Genomic DNA, 25,414 nt, shown 5'->3' with positions numbered 1-25,414 from the left:
CTCGCGGTGAAATGACGCAGTTTAGTAATGGAATTGGATAAATATTTGAAAAGGAGAAAGTTTGCAGGGCCATGGGGAAAGTGCAGATGAATCTGAAAAAAATGGATAACTCTTTCAAAGAGCCAGCACAGACACCAGGGGCCGAAAGGCCTCCTTCTGTGTTGTTTGATTTAAATCAATGGGGTGATTGTAAATCGAAGCATTCATATCATTTGAGCACTTAATAGGAAAGTTAACTCGCATCAAACCCACGTGAATCAGCTGGTCGGAAGAGTAAAGGCAACGCGAGGTTTCGGGTTATGCCCCACACGATATTTATATTTCAATAACATTTAGCGGAAGAGGTGACAGCGAGGTTGATGTGCGCTGATACTTCCTGGAGGCTCCATTCAGATTGTGTCGAGCGGAGAGCAAGGCGGGGAGATCAGCCGAATCCCCATAGTATCAGAGTCCTGACTGGGGACAGGAAGAGCAAGGCGGGGAGATCAGCCGAATCCCGGAGTATCAGAGTCCTGACTGGGGACAGGGAGAGCAAGGCGGGGAGATCAGCCGAATCCCCGAGTATCAGAGTCCTGACTGGGGACAGGAAGAGCAAGGCGGGGAGATCAGCCGAATCCCGGAGTATCAGAGTCCTGACTGGGGACAGGGAGAGCAAGGCGGGGAGATCAACCGAATCCCGGAGTATCAGAGTCCGGACTGGGGACAGGGAGAGCAAGGCGGGGAGATCAGCCGAATCCCGGAGTATCAGAGTCCGGACTGGGGACAGGGAGAACAAGGCGGAGAGATCAGCCAAATCCCCGACTACCAGAGTCCTGACGAGGGACAGGAAGAGCAAGGAGGGGGGATCAGCCGAATCCCCGAGTATCAGAGTCCTGACTGGGGACAGGAGCCGTGCGGACCAGATCACATGTCGCTTCAGTCTTTTCAATGGATGAATTGGGTGAGTGACTGAGAATGTTTCAGAGTGGAGGATTATAAAGGGAAAGGAGAGAGTGAAAGTGATGGATTGGAGAAAAAGATGGGGAAATGAAAGGGGCACCTTAGTTATTTGGACTCGGAGTCTACTATTATATAGAAGGAAAAACATGAATACATGAAGTGCAGATCTCTCGTCTTTCTCTCGTCACACATACGGATCTGGGTGGCAACCAGATGGTGATCAGAATTAAAGATAAAACCTAATGTAGAGAATTAATCAACACCAAATGCGGGTGACCCCATTATTCTCAGGTGGATGTTGGGGTCGAATTGAAACCCAGAGCTACTTTAATCACAACACAATGGGATTGAATAAACCTTCTGGTAAAAAATTAAACTGAACGGGGAACTGAGTTGGTCTCAAAATGTCTGCCCCTGAGCGACACAAAGTAACAGTAAAATGCTGAAACTTGCAGAGACAGAAGCGAACGGTTTCCGTTTGCGGGAACTCACTTCCTCAAACTGTTTATCGATAAGAGTAAGAGGCTTTTGCACTTTGCATGTAATCTGCACTTGCTGTGTCTGATTGAACATTTGATATGGACACGTGTCTTCTGGCAATTTAACTTGTTAAATCCCGGTCTGTGTAGGATTTTAGAAGTGTTTGATGGTTAAAGGTTAGTTTTCATCATCCTGCCGCTTCTCCCCAACTGAAAATACACACAGATACTCAGTCACTCACTGATACACAAGGCATCCTCTGTCTCTTTCTCTCACACACACACTCACTCAGATATCCAGAGCCATTGTCTCTCTCTCTGCGTCTCACATACACACGCACTCAGTCAGTCCCTCACTGATACACTGAGTGTCTCCCTCCATCACATATACACACACCTGCTCAGAGTCACTCAGATATACAGACGCACCCTTTGTCTCTCTCTCTGTATGTGTCTCTCTCATACTGACACACTCAATTAGTTGTTCACAGATATACTATGTATCTGGCTCTCTCAGATAAACATACATTCAGAGTCTCACAGAGTTATACAGAGGCATCCATTGTCTCTCTCTCACATTCATACAATCCTCAGTTGCCCACTGATAAAATCTGTTTCACTCTCATATACACACACATTCAGATGCACTCACTGATATCGACAGGCATTCACTTCCCCTATCTCTCTCCATCAAACACACAAAGAGTCACTGACTGATATACACACGTCTGCTCTCTATCTCATATGGTACACTGCCATCGTTTGGGGTCGGTGCCCAAGAGTGCCTGCCCCGCCCCTTTTGTAAGGAATAGTAAACTGCCATTCTGTGGTGACATAGTGCCCTCCCCGCTCCTTTGTGTCAGACACGGTGCACAGACATCGTGTGGTGACACAGCGCACTCCCGCCCCCTTGTGCCATAAACGGTACACAGCCGTCCTGTGGTGACACAGTGCGCTCCCCGCCCACTTGTACCATACACGGTGCATTGCCATCCTTTGGTGACACCGTGCCCTCCCCAAAGTGTGTGTCCTTTAATCATATCCATTGTGTTTGGAGAGTGGCCCCGATAAATTTTCAACTCCAATTCCCCATCAACTACTGATATTTTTGGAGATAGTGATTTGATTTATCCTAAAACTAAGAGTAGGCCATATTTGTTCACACATTCTACTTCAAATCATTCAGTTACTGATCCTGATTCTCTCTAATCAGAGATATTTTCTTAAAGGCATGAGAATGAGTTGTAACCTCTAGTCAAGTTGTGCACATCAATGACCATTTAGAGCAAAATAGAAACAAGTTAATTGCTGAGAGCTTCTATTTTCTCTTGTTCTCTTAAATATGGTCAACGTTCCCTCCATATTCCCACACAGAGATGTTGTTATTACAGTTAATACCTATTTGACGGTAATGTATTCTTATTAAAATGTCTCACTTGTGGTTATAAAACGTTCCTTCCCCACCCCACATGCCAGCACTTTGGAATTTGCAGCTAACTGGAGACACATCCAGTCTCTGAGTCAGGAACTGTCAATTCAAGACGGTTAGAAACCCACCCCACAGCTGTAAACAGGAGATTTACTCATCGGAGTGTCCACACTAAAGAGTAACACTCACAGCAAGCGAAATCTCTTCTTTCTGTGAGAAATCAGTCCCATGTTATGTTATGTTATGTAACATATTCAGTGAAGTGAACTCACTGCAATAGTCACACTTCCCAGTCACGGTGTCCCATCAACTCTCCCTGTTGTCGATGATGCCAGTAAAATACACTTGGAAACTTGGAGTCTCGCCCCTCGATGGAGTTCAGGCAGAAAATATAAAGGAATGGCCACTGATTCACAAATAGCAAATGCGATCCTAAAAACAATGACGGGACATTGAGAAGGAATTGCCTCTAACTGGGGTTGGAGTATGAAACGATCACATATTGTGGTCGGGGTGGTAAAGAGACATGGAATGTGAGAACAGAGTTCCTCAAACAGTGTGTTTATTCAATCAAATATTTGATATTCAATTGTTTAAGTTTCAATTACTTTTATTTTAATAATACATTAGAGGGAAAGTGCTGATTAGATTCTCCTTCACACCGTCAGTATTGGTCTCATTTTCTGCACTGCCATAATTAGATCTCCCGGTGAATGACGGAGTGATTGAGAAAAGTCCACAGCTGGAAGTAAACAGGGATTGTAGACTGAGGAACAACAGCAGGTGAATCAGCACAGCATTGTGAGAGCAGCAACCAGAGAGAACCCTTCCGATTCAAACAGCTTCCATAGATCGACTGGGGAGAAAGGTAAGAGAAAGTTCCATTTACTTAGATAAACACTGGTCCTGTAGACAGTACACAAAGGTTACAAGGTAAGGGTGGAAATGGTGAGAATGAGGCTGTGAGAGTCTGATCACCGAGTACAATTATCCAGCATGAGGCCGTGCAATGAAATGTGAAGTGAGATCAGTTTCTGTCTCAAAACACACAGTTACAAATTAATCTTGTGTGTGTTTTAGAGTGAAGGGGTTTGATCTGAGAGGTGACTCCAGTCTGAGGCAGAGCCCAGCAGATATACAGTGTCTCCCCGCCCCCAGCACCAACTCGGAAATAACCCACCTTTATAGCCCCCATAATATCGATATTACACTTTGAGTTAAGGTAGTGCCAGACAGTGTTACCGGATTGAAATATATTTCATAACCAACAATCAAAATAAATCATCTTACAATTCTGAACTGGATACTGGGTTTCACATAATGTTATTTCCCATCAGTAAATCGATTTCTGGATTTCACAATTGTAGTTGAATTAAATGATTATCATTTAAATATAAACTGGTGATAAAATAATACGTAAATCTTATTGAATGGATTGTAAAAATTCTTCCTATTGATTATTTTGTGTGTTGTCAGAATAATGTTCTGGGTGATCACCTGTTCCAGCTCCCGGCCTCGGCCGAGGGTTCTTTTTATTAAACTGAGAGCGATGTTTGTCCCGATACAATCCAGATTCATGTCCGTGCTATTTGATTTCATAGAAGTGTTCAAAATCATGGCGATTTAGATAAAGTAAATAAAGGGAAACGGTTCCCATTGGCGGAAGGGTCAAGAACCAGATGACACACATTTAGGGTGATTGGAGAAAGAACCAAATGCAGTGAGTTTAATGATCTGGAATGCGCTGCCTGACAGGGTGGTGGAAGCAGATTCAATAGTAAATTTCAAAAGCGAATTGGATAAATTGTGTAAGGGAAAATATTTGCAGGTCTACATGGAAAGAGCGGGGGAATGGGACCAACTGGAATGCTCTTAAAAAGAGCCGGCACAGGATCGATGGCCTGAATGGCCTCCTTCGATGCTGTAATCATTCCGTTATTCTATCGAATTCCATTTAGAAAGTTACTATTGAATCTGCTTCCAACACCCGTTCAGGTAGTGCATTCCAGATCATAATATCTGGCCACATCAAAATGAAAATCTCCATCTCCCCCCGCCTGCTTCTTTTGTCAATTATCTTAAATCTGTGTCCCCTGGTTATCGACACATATTAATCTTAAAAGCCTTTTTCTAACCATCCGTTTATCGATTAATAAATATCTTTAATCTAACTTAACAGGTATAAATAGAGGACCGTGTTTTAATATGTGATTTTAAAACATCACTGAGACAGGTCCTTTAGATTAAAGTACAAGTCTGGTGTGTAAAGTTACTTTCATATTATAAAGAGATCATTTTCAGTAATACCATTGTTAAGAAATGGCGGGGTTATAATATGTGTTCTACGAAAAGCAAATATAATTGCAGCGACACAAAGTTCAAAACATTTCTTTCCATTTGGCGGCTGTAAGTTGTCAGCGAGCTCAAGGAACGGAAACGAGATCTGTTGCATCGCCCCCCTCTGCTGACAGCGGTTTGTAACCTGGAGACTGGGGAGTAAAGTAGATCTGTTGCATCGGCCGCCTCTGCTGACAGCAGTTTGTAACCTGGAGACTGGGGGATAAAGTAGATCTGTTGCATCGCCCCCCTCTGCTGACTGAGGTTTGTAACCTGGAGACTGGGGGATAAAGTAGATCTGTTGCATCGCCCCCCTCTGCTGACTGAGGTTTGTAACCTGAAGACTGGAGGGTAAAGTCAATCTCCCCTCTTTCTCTCGTCACACACACGGTTCTGGGTGGAAACCAGATGGTGATCAGAATTAAAGATAAAACCTAATGCAGAGAATCAATCAACACCAAATGCGGGTGACCCCATTATTCTCAGGTGGATGTTAGGGACGAATTGAAACCCAGATCTACTTTAATCAAAAAGCACTGGGATTGAAGAAGCCTTCTGGTAAAAAAAATCACACTGAAGGGGGAACTGAGTGGGTCTCAACATTTATGCCCGAGTGACACAAAGTAAAAGCAAAATGCTGAAACTCGCAGAGACAGAAGCGAAAGTTTTCCGTTTGTGGGAACCTCACTTCCTCCAACTTTGGATCGATATGAGGAAGAGGTTTCTGATCCTTTGCCCCGAGACGCCACTTGCTGTGTCTGATCCAACCTGTGATATGGACACGTGTCTTCTGGCAATTTAACTTGTTCGATCCCTGTCTGTTTCGGATTTTACAAATTGTTGATGGTTAAAGGTCGGGTTTCATCATCCTGGCACTTCTCTCCACACAAAACACTCAGTCACTCACTGATGTTCAGAGGCATCTTCTCTCTCTCACACGCATTGATGTTCAGAGGCATCTTCTCTCTCTCACACTCATTGATATTCAGAGGCATCCTCTCTCTCCCACACTCACTCAGTCATTCACTGATAGACACACACATCCTCTCTCACTGTCTCTCTCACATGGTACACTGCCATCGTGTGGTGACACAATGCCTTCCCCAAAGTGTATGACACTGTGTATCATTACTCGTTTGTTTCACACTCCACCCAATGACATTATACAGGAACAGGAGGACGCCGTTCAGCCCCTCGAACCTGTCCCGTCACTCTATTAGATCGTAACCGATCTGTACCTCAACTCCATTTCCCGCCTTAGCTGCATGTCACCTTAATATACCTAATAAAAGGGTAGATTTCATTACCTGTTACTTTGTGCTGAAAACAGAATCTGACCCTATTGGGGAACTGGAAACCAGGGACACAGACAGACTCAGTGAGTGAGGAAAACTGTGGGAGATGGTGTTTTATGTGGGCAAGTGTGAGGTCATCCACTTTGGATCAGAAAAAGACACATTCCCCTTTGTGTCTGGAGAGGCCCCGAGAGATGTTTCCCCTCAATTCCCCACCAACTATCGATAGTTTCAGTGATTGGGTTTATCCTAAGACGAAGAGTGGACCGTATTTCTGGTCATTCATTCCTTTCTGGTGCAAAAACACAAAAGGAAACGTGGCTCCGCCAAGGCTAACAAAAGAGATTAAGGATAGATTCAAAGAAGAGTCATATAAAGTTACCAGAAAAAGCAGCAAACCTGAGGATTGGGAGCAGTTTAGAATTCAGCGAAAAAGGACCAAGATGATTAAGAGGAAAAACAGAGTATGAGAGTAAACGTGGAAGGAACATAAAAGTGGACTGTAAAATCTTCTACAAGTATTTAAAAAGAAAAAGATTAGTGAAGACAAATGTGAGTCCATCACGGTCAGAAGCGGGAGAATTTATGGTGGAGAACAAGGACTCAGTGGGTTTCACTGGGCAGCTGTCTGTTTCACACCTGATGTGGAACGTTGATCATAACACTCGTGAAATGCTCGATCCCAGAGCTAACAAATGTTGTACTGATGGGGGAGGAGGGACTTGGTATCATGTTTAACAAGGCAACGCTCTCCTCATTTTAATATTTCTGTCTAACTTCATATTAATATATTTATTACAGAGCATCAGAATCTGGGAATCTGTTACCACCATGGCTGAAGGTTCAAACAGGGGAGGAGATCCAACATCTTCAACAAGAATGAGAATAGACACAGGTAGGTTCAAAAATTCATCAAAATATAATTTCTGACCTCACAAAGGGTCCAGATCACGAGCAGTAACCTGCAGCTCACCACAGGAAGAGGTAACAGCACAGATACTGTGCAGATAGAGGGAAGTGAGTGACCATCTAGAGGGACAGTGCAGTCACAGGTGGAGGGATCTCCTGAGTACTGGAACTGTCCAATAGATAACTGGTGTTGGGTACTGTAAGGTAGATAGAGACAGCGTCTCAGAGGATTAACAGTGTGAGACCGGGGAGCAGGTGGACACCCCGAGTGGGGCAGGGGTGAGAGGCAGGTGGGGCACAGCAATAGGAAAGCGATAGTGGTGGGAGATTCTATAGTCTGGGGAATATACAGACTCTTCTGCAGCCCTGAGCAGGTTCCAAATGGTAAGTTGCCTCCCTGGTGTCAGAGGGAAAAATTTCCAGGAACAGGTGGGACGATCTCTGGAAAGGAAAGGGGAGCAGAGAATAGTCATGGTCGGACCCAATAACATGGATAGAAATACGATTATACAGGGAATATTGAGACTGAGGCTCGACACATTAAACAAGGCCTTCAGGTGTTGATCTCTGGATTGTTTTACGGTGGGCCACTTAAAGAGGGAAATATGCGGCAGGTCAATGTGTGGCTGCAGGGCTGGAGCAGGAGGGAAGGGTTCACGGTCTTGGGGATAGAGTGAGTTCAGGGAGAAGGGAAGGGACGGTCACGGTCTGAACCGAGCAACAATGATTTTACAGACTGGGTGAATGGAGCAGGAGGGAAGGGTTCACGGTCTTGGGGACTAGAGTGAGTTCAGGGAGAAGGGAAGGGACGGTCACGGTCTGAACCGACCAACAATGGTTTTACAGACTGGGTGAATGGAGCAGCGGGAAGGTTTCAGTTGATATGACCGGAGAGGGGGAACTATCTGGATCTGAGACTTAAGCGTGGAATTAATAAAACTGTTGGGGCAGGAACAGATGATTTATGAAGTAATGAAATGATATTGGCAGGAAAAAGGGTAGGAGGTTTTTAAGTATTGCGAGATAAAGTTATGGATGTCGAGGGGGGAAAGAAAAACGAATTATAGGTAAATTACCCCCAAAATCGGAGTTTGGATTAAGTTATGTGTCTATGAATGTACAAATCATTCCAAACACATTTGGAAAGTCAGAATCATAAGAGATATGGTCCAGGAGCTATCAGACCACATGGTTTAGGTTTACACGGATTCAGCGAAATCTTCCTGGTTATAACATTTTGCGGGGAGATTAATGAAGATTCTAACACTGATGGTGTTAGTGGGAATGTCGGTGTACTGGAGGAGGATGTCAGAGATAACTGGAGAAGGATTTGGATCTGAGAAAAGTAGAGAAGCGGCTGGACCTACAACCAATGCGGTTAAATGAAGTCAGGGAGGAGACTTTGGAAATAAAAACGGATTAGAAAGAGACAAAGAAATGTATCTGTTCAAGAGGGAGAGAAGGTAAACCCGGTAACTGGAGATCAATTAGTGTACGTCAGCAGTGGGCAAACTCCTCAAATCTGTCATTCCAGGTCGAATTAATGAACATTTAGAGACACGGGATGATCAGGGGAGGCTGGAACTGATTCGCTGTAGACAAGCCGTGTTTCACATATTTAAACACCGGTTTTTAAGAATTGACTGTACGGAACGATGGAAGGCAGCACATGCGGTGTTTATCGGTTTTCAGAAGGTGTTTGATAATGTGACTCACAGGAGGCTTCAGACGTTTGGTATAAGAGGAAATGTAACCGCCCGGATAGAAAGTAAATAATGTGTTTAGTTTTCTCCATTTTTGTTCACAGATCCGAACACTGCAATCACTGAGTTCCTGACAAAGTGCGACGATTACCAGCTGTTCCAGTTGACGAAATTCTACCGGGACAGAATAGAACAGGCGATTGAAGAGGGGGTGGAGGGACTCAGTCTCATGTTAACAGGCGAGGACCATTTCAGTGGACAAGAATATCACGTAAGTGGAATGGGCACAGAATGAGTTTGGATTATTTAAAAGTAACAGAAGTGACAGAATATCACATCTTAGAATCATAGAATGTTACAGGACAGAAACAGGCCAAATAGGGAAGAAGTGCATAAAACTGAATATATTTGAATCTGAACCAATGATAGGAAGAGATGATAATACCCAAATGGATCAGTCAATATCTGCACAGAGAAAGGACAGGGTAACGACAACAGCAACATGCATTTAAACAGCGCCTTTTCACAGAAGCGATTATCAAACAAAATTTGACACCAAACCACATGAAGAGATATTCGGAGAGGTGATCAAAAGCTTGGTCAAAGAGGCAGGTCTTAAAGGAAAGGAGAGAGAGGTAGAGAGGCGGAGATGTTTAGGGAGAGAATTTTCACAGCTTGTGGACTCGGCAGTTGAAGGCAAAACCACCAATGATGGAGCAACGACAATCGGGGATGCACAAGAGGCCAGAATTGGAGGATGGCAGAGATCTGAGGGGTTTGTAGGGCTGGAGGAGGTTACAGAGATAGGGAGAGGCAACGTCATGGTAGGATTTGTGCACAGCGATGAGAATTTTAAAATCGATCAGTTTCAGGATCGGGAGCCAATGAAGGTCGGCGAGCACAGGGGTGTTGGGTGAACGGGACTTGGTGTGAGTTAGGCTACGGGAAGCAGAGTTTTGGATGAGCTCAAGTTTACGGAGGCTGGAAGGTGGGAGGCCGGCCAGGACACCATTGGAATGGTGGAGTGTGGAAGTGACAAAGGGATGGTTTCGGTCTTCCCAATATTTAATTGGAGGAAATTTCCTCCGGACGCAACTATTCCGATGCTCTCCTGGCCGGCTTCCCATTCTCCGCCTTCTTTAAACTTCAACACATCCAAAACGCTGCTGCCTGTAACCTGTCCCTCGCCCATCCCGCTCACCCCTCACTCCTGTGCTCGTTCACCTATCGCAGTTCTCGAATGACTTCAATTTTCAATTCCCATCCTCCTGTTTAAATCACTTCATGGTGCCGCCCCTCACTAGAAATCTATATTGCTCTGACTCTGGCATCTTGTGCCTCTCCCCATCGCCCGACCAGCGGTGGCCTAGCATTCTGTAGTTTTTGGACCCAGGCTCTGGAATTCACTCCCTAAACCCCTCCACCTCTCTACCTCCCTCTTCTGCTGAAAATTTGATTCTTTATCCAGCTTTTGGTTACCCCGAATAATATGCCTTCCTTTGTCTCGGGCCCATTGTATGATTCCACTCCTGTGAATCGCTGTGGGACATTTTTCTACATTAAAGGTGCTATGTTTTTGTTGATGAATCAAGATGTTTACAGAATATTTTGCCCATGTTCAGAATGGATCAGTACCCGGCCCAGTGATTACTTTCAGTGCTCAATATAAACTGGGAGATCCCATCACGGAGCAGCTCCTTTCCTTCTCATTATCAGTCTTTGTCTTTCACTCCACTCAATATAAACTGGGAGATCCCACCACGGAGCAGCTCCTTTCTCTTTGGGGATAGAATCTAAAAACAGGGAGGTATTGGGGCAGTTATATAAGGTATTGGTGAGACCGCACCTGGAATACTGCATACAGCTTTAGTCTCCATACTTAAGAAAATACATACTTGCTCTTGAGGCAGTACAAAGAAGTTTCACTCGGTTAATCCCAGGGATGAGGGGGCGGACGTATGAGGAGAGGTTGAGTAGATTGGGACTCTACTCATTGGAGTTCCGAAAAATGAGAGGCGATCTTATTGAAACATGTAAGATTGTGAAGGGGCTTGATCGGGTGGATGCGGTAAGGATGTTCCCAAGGATGGGTGAAACTAGAACTAGGGGGCATAATCTTAGAATAAGGGGCTGCTCTTTCAAAACTGAGATGAGGAGAAACTTGTTCACTCAGAGGGTAGTAGGTCTGTGGAATTTGCTGCCCCAGGAAGCTGTGGAAGCTACATCATTAAATAAATTTAAAACAGAAATAGACAGTTTCCTAAAAGTAAAGGGAATTAGGGGTTATGGAGATCGGGCAGGAAATTGGACATGAATTTAGATTTGAGTTTAGGATCAGATCAGCCATGATCTTATTGAATGGTGGAGCAGGCTCGAGGGGCCGATTGGCCTACTGCTGCTCCTATTTCTTATTCTCAGTTTTTGTCTTTCACTCCACTCCTCAATATAAACTGGGAGATCCCATCAGAGAGCAGCTCCTTTCCTTCATTCTCAATCTTTGTCTTTCACTCCACTCCTCAATATTTTCATTATTATTCTTTACAGAAAGTCACTGAGCTCGCGGTGAAGGGAAACAGGGCGGACAGTTCCAAACTTCTCCTAAATCTGGTGATGGAGAAAGGCTCTCAGGCCCGAAGGGTGATGTGGGAATCCTTTCTGAAAATGCACAGGTTACCAAAGTTGGTCAAAATACTGAAAGAGATGCAGAAACTTGGTACGGTAAAATCACACACTGAATTCAATTTCAGATTGAAACACTGCAGAATTTACTATAATATTACACAGATCAGATTTTACGAAAGCTCATTGATTTATACAGGTCCTGATCCATTTGATTATATGGACATCGGACGAGGTTTATCTGAAATACCCAGTCACCTGAAAGGTAAGTGATGAAATGGGGATTTCAAACCGTTTATTTCACTCCTGAGAATCAGAATGTTTGACTGTAGTCTTTTGTTTAGAGATTGTCAGAATCTGGGAATCAGAAATTCAAAGGGTGGAGGAAAGAGAATAAAAGTTCATTTCGATTAGTCGTTAATCCCGTGAAACCACTTGCATCTGGCAGGATCCTAATACACTGCAGCGCTTTATATTCGTCTGTGAGATGCCCTGGTATAGCAGGAAAAAAATGCTTTGCGCAGCTTGAAGATAAAAGTCACTACTTGTTTTGAATTATTGGTAAGTTTGTATTACTCCAATTAATCCAACTGCATACATTCCTGGCAGGATCCTGAAACGCTATGAATCCCCTGACACACCTGGCAGGATCCTGATACACTGTGAATCCCCATACACACCTGGTATGATCCTGTTACACTGTGAATTCTCATACACACCTGGCAGGATCCTGATACAGTGTCAATTCCCATACACACCTGGCAGAATCCCGATACACTGTGAATTCTCATACACACCTTGCAGGATCCCGATACACTGTGAATTCTCATACACACCTGGCAGGATCCTGATATACTGTGAATCCCCAGACACACCTGGCAGGATCCTGATACACTGTCAATCCCCACACACACCTGGCAGGATCCTGATACACTATGAATCCCCATACACACCTGACAGGATCCAGATACACTGTGAATTCTCATACACACCTGGCAGGATCCTGATACACTGTGAATCCCCATGCACACCTGGCAGGATCCTGATACACTGTGAATCCCCTTACACACCTGGCAGGATCCTGACACACTGTGAATCCCCATACACACCTGGCAGGATCCTGATACACTGTGAATCCCCATACACACCTGACAGGATCCTGTTACACTGTGAATTCTCATACACACCTGGCAGGATCCTGATACACTGTGAATCCCCATGCACATCTGGCAGGATCCTGATACACTGTGAATCCCCTTACACACCTGGCAGGAACCTGATACACTGTGAATCTCCTTACACACCTGGCAGGATCCTGATATACTGTGAAACCCCTTACACACCTGGCAGGATCCTGGTACACTGTGAATCTCCTTGCACACCTGGCAGGATCCTGATATACTGTGAAACCCCATACACACCTGGCAGGATCATGATATACTGTCAATCCCCATACACACCTGGCAGGATCCTGATATACTGTCAATCCCCTTACACACCTAGCAGGATCCTAATATACTGTCAATCCCCATACACCTGGCAGGATCCTGATACACTGTGAATCCCCATACACACCTGGCAGGATCCTGATACACTGTGAATCCCCTTACACACCTCGCAGGATTCTGATACACTGTGAATCCCCTTACACACCTCGCAGGAACCTGATACACTGTGAATCCTCATACACACCTGGCAGGATCCCGATACATTGTGAATCCTCATACACACCCGGCAAGAACCTTTTGCACTGTGAATCCCACAGTGCAAAAGGTTCTTGCCGGGTGTGTATGAGGATTCACAATGTATCGGGATCCTGCCAGGTGTGCACCGCACAGATGCTCTAGGCTCAAATTTAATGAGCAGTGCCTTGAGCCAGATGTTATGGGTTACCTGGCACCCCCCTCCCAGAAATATTCCCACCATCAGCTAGAGGGAAAGAGGTGGAGAAATGCGAAATATTAAAATGTTATCATTTCACAGCACAGAATGAGACGTTAAAGTGTTCGATCTGATCTCAGAAGATGTGCAGATGTTAACACAATAGATCTTTAATCCGTGGAGGGAAAGACAATATTCAGGGTAATTCAGAAGTTATGGGTTAACTTCCGAATGGCAGAGAAAGTGAGAACCTTATTCTGCTCAAAGAATAGTCCTTTAACTCAGGGGTCTTTTTAGACCCAATGTAATGACTAATGGAAAGAGATTTGTAATTTCCCAAACCTTCATTATAGGAAATTCAGACCAAAATGGAACAATGGAGTGTAATTATTGGGTGAACAATTGAAATGAACTGTGAATGTTTTCTGCTCCACCAGCACACTGAATGATGTGGGCAGTAATTCTAATTCTAATCGATGATATGACAGGACTGTTATAAAAACACATTTAATGAATGTACGTGAAAAACTGCTGCAAAATTGTTCACAATTTCTGAAACACAATATAAGAGGAGAATGAGTACAGACAGGAAAAGGCCATTTGGCCCATATAAGCCTGTCCCTAAGAGAGATGACACCAACTCCCCCTCCTCTCAGTGTATCCGTAACACATTCAATTATCCCTTTACCCCACTTACACTGCCCTTTTAGTGTCCTTCCCATGTTTCTCTGGCCCTTTGTGTGAGAAAATTACCCTGACTTCCCTTTTCCGATATTAATTATTGTGTTGTTTGTGAGCCTGTTTCCGGTTTCCATTCAGTATATTCAAGACTGAGATCGATAGATGTTTGGACACGAAGGGAATCAGTGGATAAGGGAATTGGGCGGGAAAGTGGATTTCAGGTAGATCAGACATGATCTGATTGACTGCTGGAGCAGGCTTATGGCCCACTCCTCCTATTTCTTATGTTCTTTTGTCCTAACTAATGTTGGGAATTCCATTAAAACATTTCAATTCCGAAGTTTCTTGCCCAAACAAAATACATCAAACCCTCTCACCATTCCTTCAACCTAAAGTCCAAATACCTTAATTCATTTTTCTGATTCGCCTCTGTACCTTCAGAATGGCAGTAATCTTTACCTGTGATCAGGTGACGATAGAAATGCATGTAATATCCCAGATAACCCCACCGAGTCCGAAAACAACAGCAACTTAACTCCTGTCTATTCAATCTTTCACTCTCCCAGTGCACACAATATCCCAGATAACCTGCCCGAGGTCTGATACAATAACAGTGGAACTTCTGTCCATTCACAGTCTATCCCTTTCCCAGTGCTCACAATATCTCAGATAACCTGCCCGAGGTCTGATACAATAACAGTGGAACTTCTGTCCATTCACAGTCTGTCCGTCTCCCAGTGCCCACAATATCCCAGATAACCTGCCCGAGGTCTGATACAATAACAGTGGAACTTCTGTCCATTCACAGTCTGTCCCTCTCCCAGTGCCCACAATATCACAGAAAACCTGCCCGAGGTCTGATACAATAACAGTGGAACTTCTGTCCATTCTTCGCCTGTCCCTCTCCCAGTGCCCACAATATCACAGAAAACCTGCCCAAGCTCTGATACAATAACAGTGGAACTTCTGTCCATTCACAGTCTATCCCTCTCCCAATGCACACAATAACATATTTCCCATTTCCGCAAAAGGTTAGCACCTCTGACGGTTTCATAGGATAATCCACTAGAACCTCCAGTTTCGTAGAACCAGAATCACATTTAGATTTGTAATGAGATGTCCATGGTTCAGGCCAGGTCTGATAGTATTAATCATCAGATGGAAAATATCACTTTCACAGAAATCTCCATGTGCAGTCAATATTTGAATCGTGAGGACTTGAAACTTCTCTCAGCCGTTATTCACTTTCAAGCGAGGTTTTCAGTAACTGAGTTTAATTTCCTGCTCGCACCTCTATTGAAGCTGCAAATTCAATCTCGGAACATTTTACTGAATAGTAAAGTGATATTGAGAATTTGGTTTTATGCCAATACAACTAACATTAAGAATCACTTTCTGTCTGTTCTAATTGAAGATGTTCAACAGAAACACAAGGAAACACTCCGGGTCCAAACTGAAACACTGAAAGTGAACACGATCCTAATAAAGGAAAAGGTTAAGATTTTCCAGCTGGTCACTCTATACACTGAGCTAACGGTTATTTCTACTGTTCGAGATCGGACACTTGTCGAACATGAACTACTGGCAAGAGGCCGAGACCATGAAGAGTGGAGAGAGAAACATCTCCGGAGAGAACTGGAAAAAATCCGAACTGATCAATTGTTCCAGAGCAGTTTTTCCCAGAGAAAATCCAAATCTGGGAGTACAGCAGCAGTGAGCGGAGTCGCGGGGATTGGAAAAACAACAATGGTACAAAAGATTATTTATGACTGGGCCACTGGGAAAATATACCCACACCTTCAATTTGTTTTCAGTTTTAAATTCCGGGATTTGAACGCTATTAACTGTAGAATAAACCTGAGGAATCTGATACTGGATTTGTATCCTTACTTTGGGAATATTCTGGGAGAGCTCTGGAAGAACCCAGAGGGATTACTGTTTATATTCGATGGTTTAGATGAATTCAAGGACAGTATCGATTTTGCTGACAATCGGAGAAATACAGAGGCTGATTACATCTGCACAGATCCTGAAGACCAGTGTGAAGTGTCTGACATCGTGTACAGTTTAATACATCACAAGCTGCTCCCAGGATGTTCAGTGCTCGTGACCAGCCGCCCCACTGAATTACATGTATTGGAAAAGGCTGAGATCAGTGTTTGGGCTGAAATCCTGGGATTTGTTGGTGAGGAACGGAAGGAATATTTCAACAAGTTTTTTGAAGATCAGTCGGTGGCAGCAGCTGTTTTCAAACATGTGGAGGAGAACGAGATCCTGTACACCATGTGTTACAACCCTTCCTACTGCTGGATCCTTGGTCTGTCACTGGGTCCCTTCTTCACACAAAGAGACAGGAAACAGCAGAAAGTTCCCAAGACCATCACCCAACTATATTCCTACTATATTTATAACATTCTGAAAAACCATGGCCGAGAGATTGAATCCCCCCGTGATGTGTTACTGAAGATCGGTGAGATGGCCTACACAGGAGTCTCCGAGAAGAAGATTGTGTTTAGAGGTGGAGATTTGATCAAGTACAATCTGCAACCTTCCCAGTTCCTGTCTGGGTTCATGATGGAACTTTTGGGGAGAGATGATTCTGCCCAGAGTGTGGTTTACACATTCCCGCACCTCACCATCCAAGAGTTTGTAGCCGCACTCGCACAATTCCTGACTCCAGATCCAGGGGACATCCGGAAACTCCTCAGTGAAGCCCACAACAAGGATGATGGGCGATTTGAGATATTTCTCCGTTTTGTTGCTGGGCTCTCCTCCTCACAGTCAGCTCGGCCCCTGGAGGAGTTTCTGGGTCCATTTCTTCATCAAACAATCTGCAGAGTGATTGACTGGGTGAAGGAGATGATTGAAGGACAGATTAGAAAGAGCGGTAGTAAAACTGGAAAAAGGAACCTCCTGAACACACTCCACTACCTGTTTGAGTCTCAGAATACAGCACTGGCTCGGGCCACAGTGGGATCTGTGGAAACACTTACATTTGGAGACAGGGAAGCAGAGTGCACATTGCAACTGACCCCGATTGACTGTGCGGTGCTCTCTCATGTCATTGGACTCTGTGATACAATAAAATACCTCGATCTCGAGTACTGCTCCATTCAGTGTGAAGGATTCCAGCGGCTGGGACCCGGACTGCACAAATGCCAGGTGTTGAGGTAACTGTTTATTTGTCTCTAACTGTTTGGCTAATCGTAGAACAGTCACGGATTGTATTGTTGCTCCGTAATGAAGGGAAACAAACAGTTCAGTTAAACCAGAGAGAAGCAGATTCAACACAAATATGACAAATGATAAGATGATCGGTTAGTAATTCCCTGAGGACTGGAGAATCTAAAATGGATCCTTGTGAACAAGTGGGGATTTTACAGTCTTTATCGGATCAGTAAATACAGGTCACTGAAAGAGTCTGATAATTTAATTGCAATAAATGATATTTGTTGCTGTTTTTCTCACTGCCTGAGTTACGCCCATTGAAGAGGCTCCTTCTCACTGTTACTTACACTGAGACCGACACTAACTGCAGCAGTCCGTGTGTCGGAGCATCCCACCCTCTTACCGAGGTGTGGGGGCAAGTGACGGTCACCGGACTGTCAACGTGTGTAGGAGAGGGAAGCAGAAACACCAAACATTCAGTAACAAAGAGCAAAACACAGCTTTCGGGCAGTCAACCGTCAGTGGGCGAGCTGAGCTTTCCCCGCAGGACGTCGGTCCGTTATCTTAACTCATCAATGACACAGCCCTTCACACTCTCCAATACATCCACCATCTCTTCATCCAGCTGGCAGCACTCGTGCCTCTGAGTCAGAAGGTCGTGGATTCAGGCCCCTCGCTCATTAATCCAGGCCGACACTTCAGTGGGATTTAGGAGCTGAAATCTGCCGGTAAAAATGTTCAAATCTAATGGGTTGTGAGGGATTAGCCCAGGAGTGCAGACACATACCGGCCAGCGGTGTGGCCCCACACACAGCGGGAGGTTCCTGGGTTAACGAGAGGCAGTGAACCCGGGAATTTCCCATAATCTGCCCCCTGTTTGTGAGGCCCCGCTCGGGGACGGAACTTCAGAAAATTCCCCACAAATTGTCGGGCCCGTTTCACCTGAAATAAATGTAGAGCCAGTTGAATGGGAATAAAGTGAGAGACTCCCCTCCCCTATAAACTAGGAGTAAAGGGACATTTAAAACTTGTAACAGGACGGAATAAACTCTCCTTGTTACATGAAATCCTGTGGGACGGATTTTACAGCCGTTTCACAAGATAACTCACCCCGAGATATTACACAGATTAATATAATACTGCATAAAGTACAGAGAATCACCGCTTTATCATTTAATTCAGGGAAAATCGATGGATTCCCATAAAATCTGGGATTTGAGAAGCAGCAGAAATGAGACAATTTCGCCAAACTTGACGGGATCGGCCACTGATCTCCAGGAGGGTAATTCTGATCATCAGGAAATGAGACCGGACTGAGGGACATTTATAGGCTTCACACAGACAACACTTTATTTAATAAATACATTTACTGACAGTCCCTGAATATATGGGGAGCTGGGCAGAGTGAGATTCATTGTCAGTGACAGGGAAATCTGGTTATTAATTTCCAGAAGATTTTTCAATTGTTTCCTGCAATATCAGAGATCAATTGTGTCAGGTCAGGGATTGGATTCAGTTTGTTTCTCACTTTCTGTCTGTTTGTATTTAGACTGGGGGCCAATAAACTGCGAGATTCAGGAGTGAAACTATTGTCTGCGGCTCTGAGGAACCCAGACTGTAAAATAATGAGACTGTGGTAAGTACCAGACTGTGTGAGATTGTGTTTATAATAACTGGAAGTCGAACACTGTACATTAATCTCAGTATCAGTAATAATAATACAAATAAACTTTGGGAATTTACTCTGATTCCTGTTATCTCTGATCGTCTCTCTCTCTCTCTCTGATCTCCAGGTTATGGGATAACGGTCTCACAGCTTCTTGTACCGAGGATCTCTCCTCCGCTCTCAGTACAAACCGGTCACTGACGGCACTGAACGTGGGTTGCAATAACCTGGGAGATTCAGGAGTGAAACTATTGTCTGCGGCTCTGAGGAACCCGGACTGTAAAATACAGGAACTGGAGTAAGTATCAGACTGTGTGAGATGGTGTTCATAATAACTGGAAGTCTGACACGGTACATTAATGTCAGTATAAGTAATAATAATACAAATAAATATTGTACATTATTAGTATCAGTAATTGTGTTATTAATTAACACTGGGGATTCAACCTGATTCCTGTTATTACTCTCTCTCTGATCCACAGTATAAGTGATAACCGTCTCACAGATTCTTGCGCCGAGGATCTCTACTCCGCTCTCAGAACAAACCGGTCACTGACATGGCTGAATCTGAGAACAAACTCCTTCACAGACCAATCTGTCCCCGCTCTCCGCTCCCTCATACTGACCTGCAGGAGTCTGGAGTGGATCCAGTGAGTTTAAAGTAATATATAAAATATCAATGTCATTCAGTCCCTTTTATGGGTAATATTTGTATGTAATTATTATTGAAATATTAACCGCAGTTTCCCTGTTATTTACACTGTTGTTCAATCTGTTTATTTCCTGTTTAATCTTTAATCTGTTTCAGGCTGGTGGAGAATCAGTTCAGTCCAAACGGAAAGAGACACCTGGAGTCACTGCGGGAATCCAGACACAGACTGAGTGTGGTAGTGTGAACATTTCAATTTATAACCATTCCTGGTCTCATTATATGAACATTTCAATTTATAACCATTCCTGGTCTCATTATATGAACATTTCAATTTATAACCATTCCTGGTCTCATTATATGAACATTTCAATTTATAACCATTTCTGGTCTTATTCTATGAACATTTCAATTTATAACCATTCCTGGTCTCATTATATGAACATTTCAATTTATAACCATTCCTGGTCTCATTATATGAACATTTCAATTTATAACCATTCCTGGTCTCATTATATGAACATTTCAATTTATAACCATTCCTGGTCTCATTATATGAACATTTCAATTTATAACCATTCCCGGTCTCATTATATGAACATTTCAATTGATAACCATTTCTGGTCTCATTATATGAACATTTCAATTGATAACCATTTCTGGTCTCATTATATGAACATTTCAATTTTTAACCATTCCTGGTCTCATTATGTGAACATTTTTGGCCGACTCTCTGTCCCTCCCCTTTAACCGGCCGCGCTCCAGGTTTCAATCCGAACGGCCCCTTTAACGGTTTCCAGCTCGAGCTGAGCGAGCGTCGTCTCCCATTGTGACGTCAGAGGCCCAGCGACAGGGTCTCGAGACTCAGTCACCCGGTCCCCCAGCGCTGATTCTGCCGGATATCCGGGGCTGGATGGTCCCCAATGGGGCACTGGGTCAATGTACAGACAGGAAGGGCCCAGGGTGGGGCTTAGTCTGGGCTGCAGTGGGACACTGGATCAATGTACAGACAGGAAGGGCCCAGGGTGGGGCTCAGTCTGGGCTGCAGTGGGACACTGGGTCAATGTACAGACAGGAAGGGCCCAGGGTGGGGCTCAGTCTGGGCTGCAGTGGGACACTGGGTCAATGTACAGACAGGAAGGGCCCAGGGTGGGGCTCAGTCTGGGCTGCAGTGGGACACTGGGTCAATGTACAGACAGGAAGGGCCCAGGGTGGGGCACAGTCTGGGCTGCAGTGGGACACTGGGTCAATGTACAGACAGGAAGGGCCCAGGGTGGGGCTCAGTCTGGGCTGCAGTGGGACACTGGGTCAATGTACAGACAGGAAGGGCCCAGGGTGGGGCACAGTCTGGGCTGCAGTGGGACACTGGGTCAATGTACAGACAGGAAGGGCTCAGGGTGGGGCTCAGTCTGGCTGCAGTGGGACACTGGGTCAATGTACAGACAGGAAGGGCCCAGGGTGGGGCACAGTCTGGGCTGCAGTGGGACACTGGGTCAATGTACAGACAGGAAGGGCCCAGGGTGGGGCTCAGTCTGGGCTGCAGTGGGACACTGGTTCAATGTACAGACAGGAAGGGCTCAGGTGGGGCTCAGTCTGGGCTGCAGTGGGACACTGGGTCAATGTACAGACAGGATGGGCCAGGGTGGGGCTCAGTCTGGGCTGCAGTGGGAAACTGGGTCAATGTACAGACAGGAAGGGCCCAGGGTGTGGCTCAGCCTGGGCTGCAGTGGGACACTGGGTCAATGTACAGACAGGAAGGGCCCAGGGTGAGGCTCAGTCTGGGCTGCAGTGGGGCACTGGGTCAATGTGGAGACAGGAAGGGCCCAGGATGTGTCTCAGTCTGGGCTGCTGTGGGGCACTGGGTCAGTGCACAGACAGGAAGGGCCCAGGGTGGGGCTCAGACTGGGCTGCCGTGCGACACTGGGTCAATGTACACACAGGAAGGGCCCAGGGTGGGGCTCAGTCTGGGCTGCAGTGCGACACTGGGTCAATGTACAAACAGGAAGGGCCCTGGGTGGGGCTCAGTCTGGGCTGCAGTGCGACACTGGGTCAATGTACAAACAGGAAGGGCCCAGGGTGGGGCTCAGACTGGGCTGCAGTGGGACACCGGGTCAACATTGGTTCAATGTTTATCGGAGCACCAGGGACTCCCCATCTCTTCTTCAGTTATTGTTCCTGGATCTGTTCCGTCCACTGAAACAGACAGAGTGAGCTCTGGTTTCGCATCTCATCGGTGAAAGCAACAATCAATGGAAAATAAAATCAGTCAGACTCGAAAAAGAGCTGCCAATTCGCTATCGCCCGTTTTGCTCCAATGCCCGAGGTGAATTTATTCTCTGATCTATTGCCCAAGCTGGCGATCGAATGGGGTTAAATTGTCAGATATCTTAATGGTGAATCCGAAATTAATCTCACCAATCTGCAGTCGTGTCAGACACTGATCTGAATTATAATGTGATAATCAGTGATCCAGCTAATGCTGAATTACGGTGATACTCTCAGCTGCTTTTATAATCGGTTATTCATTGTGTTAATTATCTGCCTATTAATTATTTATTGTTAACATTGTTCGGTGGCTCTGTTTATATGTAATTATTATTGTTATACTCAATGGTTAAATAATGATAATTATGAATTCCAAGTTAATAAATCACTGTTGTGCATGATTTGCCCTCTGACTTCTCCTTTGAAGATTTGGTCAGAAAGTGTTAATCCATTCACTCAGTCGCTTGTGGGGATCCTAATTAATGGTCGGTGAGGTGAACTCATTCAATCTGAACTGGGAGATGTAAGACCGTTCAGGGAGCAATATTGGGCATCATTCACTTCTAGACATAGGTCACAATCGAACAGGAACATGTTAAACCCAATCCCCAAAACCAGGGCCCAGAGAGGAAATTAAACCCCAGGGCAGTGAACAGACCGAACTCAGGTGGGCCCTGTTTGGGTGCAGCCTGTTGAGGAGGCCCCGGTCGGTCCCCACTGGGGGAGGCGTCATACGGTCTTCTATGGGGGAAACAATGGTCGGTCCCCTCGGGGGAGGCCCCGGTCGGTCCCCTCGGGGGGAGGCCCCGGTCGGTCCCCTCGGGGAGAGGATTCTGTCTGTCCCCTGCAGGGGAGGCAATAGGCACCTCAGAGGGATACCAGAGTTGCAGTCTTTATATTTAGACCGCCACCACAACAACTACTAGTGCAACAACAAATACTTATATGCATAATATATATTATTTATGTGTATTTACACACGACCAGCACGGTGGCAGCTTGGACAAAACAACGGAAAATACGGCGGCCATCCTGCACAAAATGGCGGCAAGTCAGGCGGCCTTCTAGGGCAAAATGGTGGAAAATACCGCGCAGAATGTCCCCAGTGATACCACAGTGATCATACAATGTTCCAGTGACCCCAGAGTGCACTCAATCACCCCAGTGTGATCCCAGACTGCACCCAGGGATCCCAGAGTGCACCCAGTCACCCCAGAGTGATCCCGGAGTGCACTAGGGACCCCAGAGTGCACCCAGTCACCCCAGAGTGATCCCGGAGTGCACTTAGAACCCCAGAGTGCACCCAGTCACCCCAGAGTGATCCCGGAGTGCAATAGAACCCCAGAGTGCACCGAGTCACCCCAGAGTGATCCCAGAGTGGCAGGCTTTATATTTAGACCACCACCACAACAACTACTACAATAACAACAACTTGTATTTATAATATATATATATACTGTGTATAAATTTATTTGCACACGGCCAGCAGGGTGGCATTTTGGACAAAATGGCAGCAAGTACGGTGGCCATCTTGGACGAAATGGCGGAGATTACCACGCAGATTGTTGACAGTGATATGACAGTGACCCCAGAATGTCCGAGTGAACACACAGTGACTCCAGAGCGCACCTCGTCACCACAGAGTGATCCCAGAGTGCATCCACTCACCCAGACCTGACCCCAGAGTGCTCGCAGTATCCCAGAGTGAATCCAGTCACATCAGAGTGTTTCTGGAATTCACCCAGTCACCCGAGATTGATCGCAGAGTGCGCCCCGGGATCCCAGAGCGCACTCAGTCACCTCAGAGTGATCCCAGCGTGCCAGTCTATATATTTAGACCACGACCACAACTACACAAGTTGTATTTATAAGGTATGTATCATATATATATATTTGACATATATATGTGTATTTACACACGGCCAGCAGGCGGCAAATACGTTGACCATCTTGGACAAAATGGCGGCAAGTACCGCTCACAGCGTCCCCAGTGATCCCACAGTGAATCCAGAGTGCACCCATTGATCCCAGAGTGCAACGATTCACACCAGTGTGATCCCAGAGTGCACCCAGGGATAACAGAATGCACCCAGTCACCTCGGAATGATCCCAGAGTAGCAGTCTTTATGTTTAGACCACCACCACAACAACGAGTACTATAAAACAAAAACCTGCATTTATAACATATATATATATATATATATATGCATGTGTGTGTATTTACACACGGACCGCATGACGGCAAGTACGGTAAGTATCTTGGACAAAATGGCGGCAAGCACCGTGGCCATCTTGGGCATAATGGCCACAGTTATGACGGCCATCTTGGACAAAATTACGGCGATTACGGCAGCCATCTTGGATGAAATGACTGAAAGCACCTCAAGGCTGTTGGACAGGAACAGCAGGAGGCCATTCAGCACTTTGAGCCTGTTACACAGTAATAGGATGCCAATCAGCCCCTCAAGCCTGTTAGGTCGGAAGAGGATGAGGCTTTTCAGCCCTTGGAGCCTGTTATACAGGAACTGGAGGTCATTCAAACCCTCAAGCCGATGACACTGGAACAGGACGATGTCATTCAGCCCCTCAAGCCTGTTACACACGAACAGCAGGCCAATCGATCACTCAAGCCTGTCAGACAGCAACAAGAGGAGGCCGTTCAAACCCTCGAGCCTGTTACTCAGGAAGAGGAGGCTAATCAGCCCAATTAGCCCTTGATGCAGGAACTGAAGGCCATGCAGCCACTCGAGCCCATTAGGTCGGAACTGGAGGAGGCCATTCAGCCCCTCAAGGCTGTTACATAGGAACAGGACTGGAGAATTCAGCTCCTTGAGCCTGTTCCGACATTCAGTTCGATCATGACTGATCTTTATCTTAACTCCATCTGCCGCCTTGGTTCCTTAATCCATAATACGCTTGGCGAACAAAAATTTATCAATCTCCGTTTTGAAATTTCGTATTGATCTCTACCTCAAATTTGTGGGAGAGAGTTCCAGATTGCCACTTGCCTTTGTGTGAAGAAGTCCTTCCTGACATCATCCCTGAACGGCCCAGCACTAATTTTAAGGTTATGCTCCATTGTTCTGGACTACCCCACCAGGGAAAGTAGTTTCTCTCCATCTACCCTATCAAATCCTTTAATCATCTTAAACACCTCAATTAGATCACCCCCTTAATCTTCTATATTCAGAGGAATACAAGCCGAGTCTATGCAACCTGTCCTCATAATTTAACCCTTTCAGACCCGATATCATTCCGGTGAATCTGCGCTGCAGCCCTTCCAAGGCCAATATATCTTTCCTAAGGTGCAGTGCCCAGAACTGAATGCAATCCTCCAGATGGGCTCTATCCAGAGCTCTCTACAGCTGTAACATAACTTCCACCCCTTTATATT

At 45.4% G+C, this 25,414-nt stretch overlaps 1 protein-coding gene across 2 annotated transcripts; it reads left to right on the top strand.

Annotated features, from left to right (window-relative positions):
* The first annotated feature begins 343 nt into the window (after positions 1–343).
* On the top strand, positions 344–22,418 carry LOC137313381 (NACHT, LRR and PYD domains-containing protein 3-like). Of its 2 annotated transcripts, none has more exons than XM_067979515.1 (11): positions 344–940; positions 3,549–3,715; positions 7,281–7,374; positions 9,196–9,362; positions 11,636–11,804; positions 11,910–11,975; positions 15,687–17,442; positions 18,990–19,076; positions 19,234–19,404; positions 19,589–19,756; positions 19,915–22,418. In XM_067979515.1, exons 3-11 carry the CDS (start codon positions 7,311–7,313, stop codon positions 20,000–20,002), a joined length of 2,736 nt encoding a protein of 911 aa, XP_067835616.1. In that variant the 5' UTR covers positions 344–940; positions 3,549–3,715; positions 7,281–7,310; the 3' UTR covers positions 20,003–22,418. The 2 variants fall into 2 exon arrangements, with proteins under 2 accessions (XP_067835616.1, XP_067835617.1); XM_067979516.1 differs by having other exon boundaries at positions 19,589–19,767; positions 19,915–20,003.
* The last annotated feature ends 2,996 nt before the right edge of the window (positions 22,419–25,414 follow it).

Source organism: Heptranchias perlo, unplaced genomic scaffold (genome assembly GCF_035084215.1).
Source record: "Heptranchias perlo isolate sHepPer1 unplaced genomic scaffold, sHepPer1.hap1 HAP1_SCAFFOLD_47, whole genome shotgun sequence".
NCBI classification, from domain to species: domain Eukaryota; kingdom Metazoa; phylum Chordata; class Chondrichthyes; order Hexanchiformes; family Hexanchidae; genus Heptranchias; species Heptranchias perlo.
Note: the sequence above shows the minus strand (reverse complement) of the source record. Positions and strands in the feature narration are given on the sequence as shown.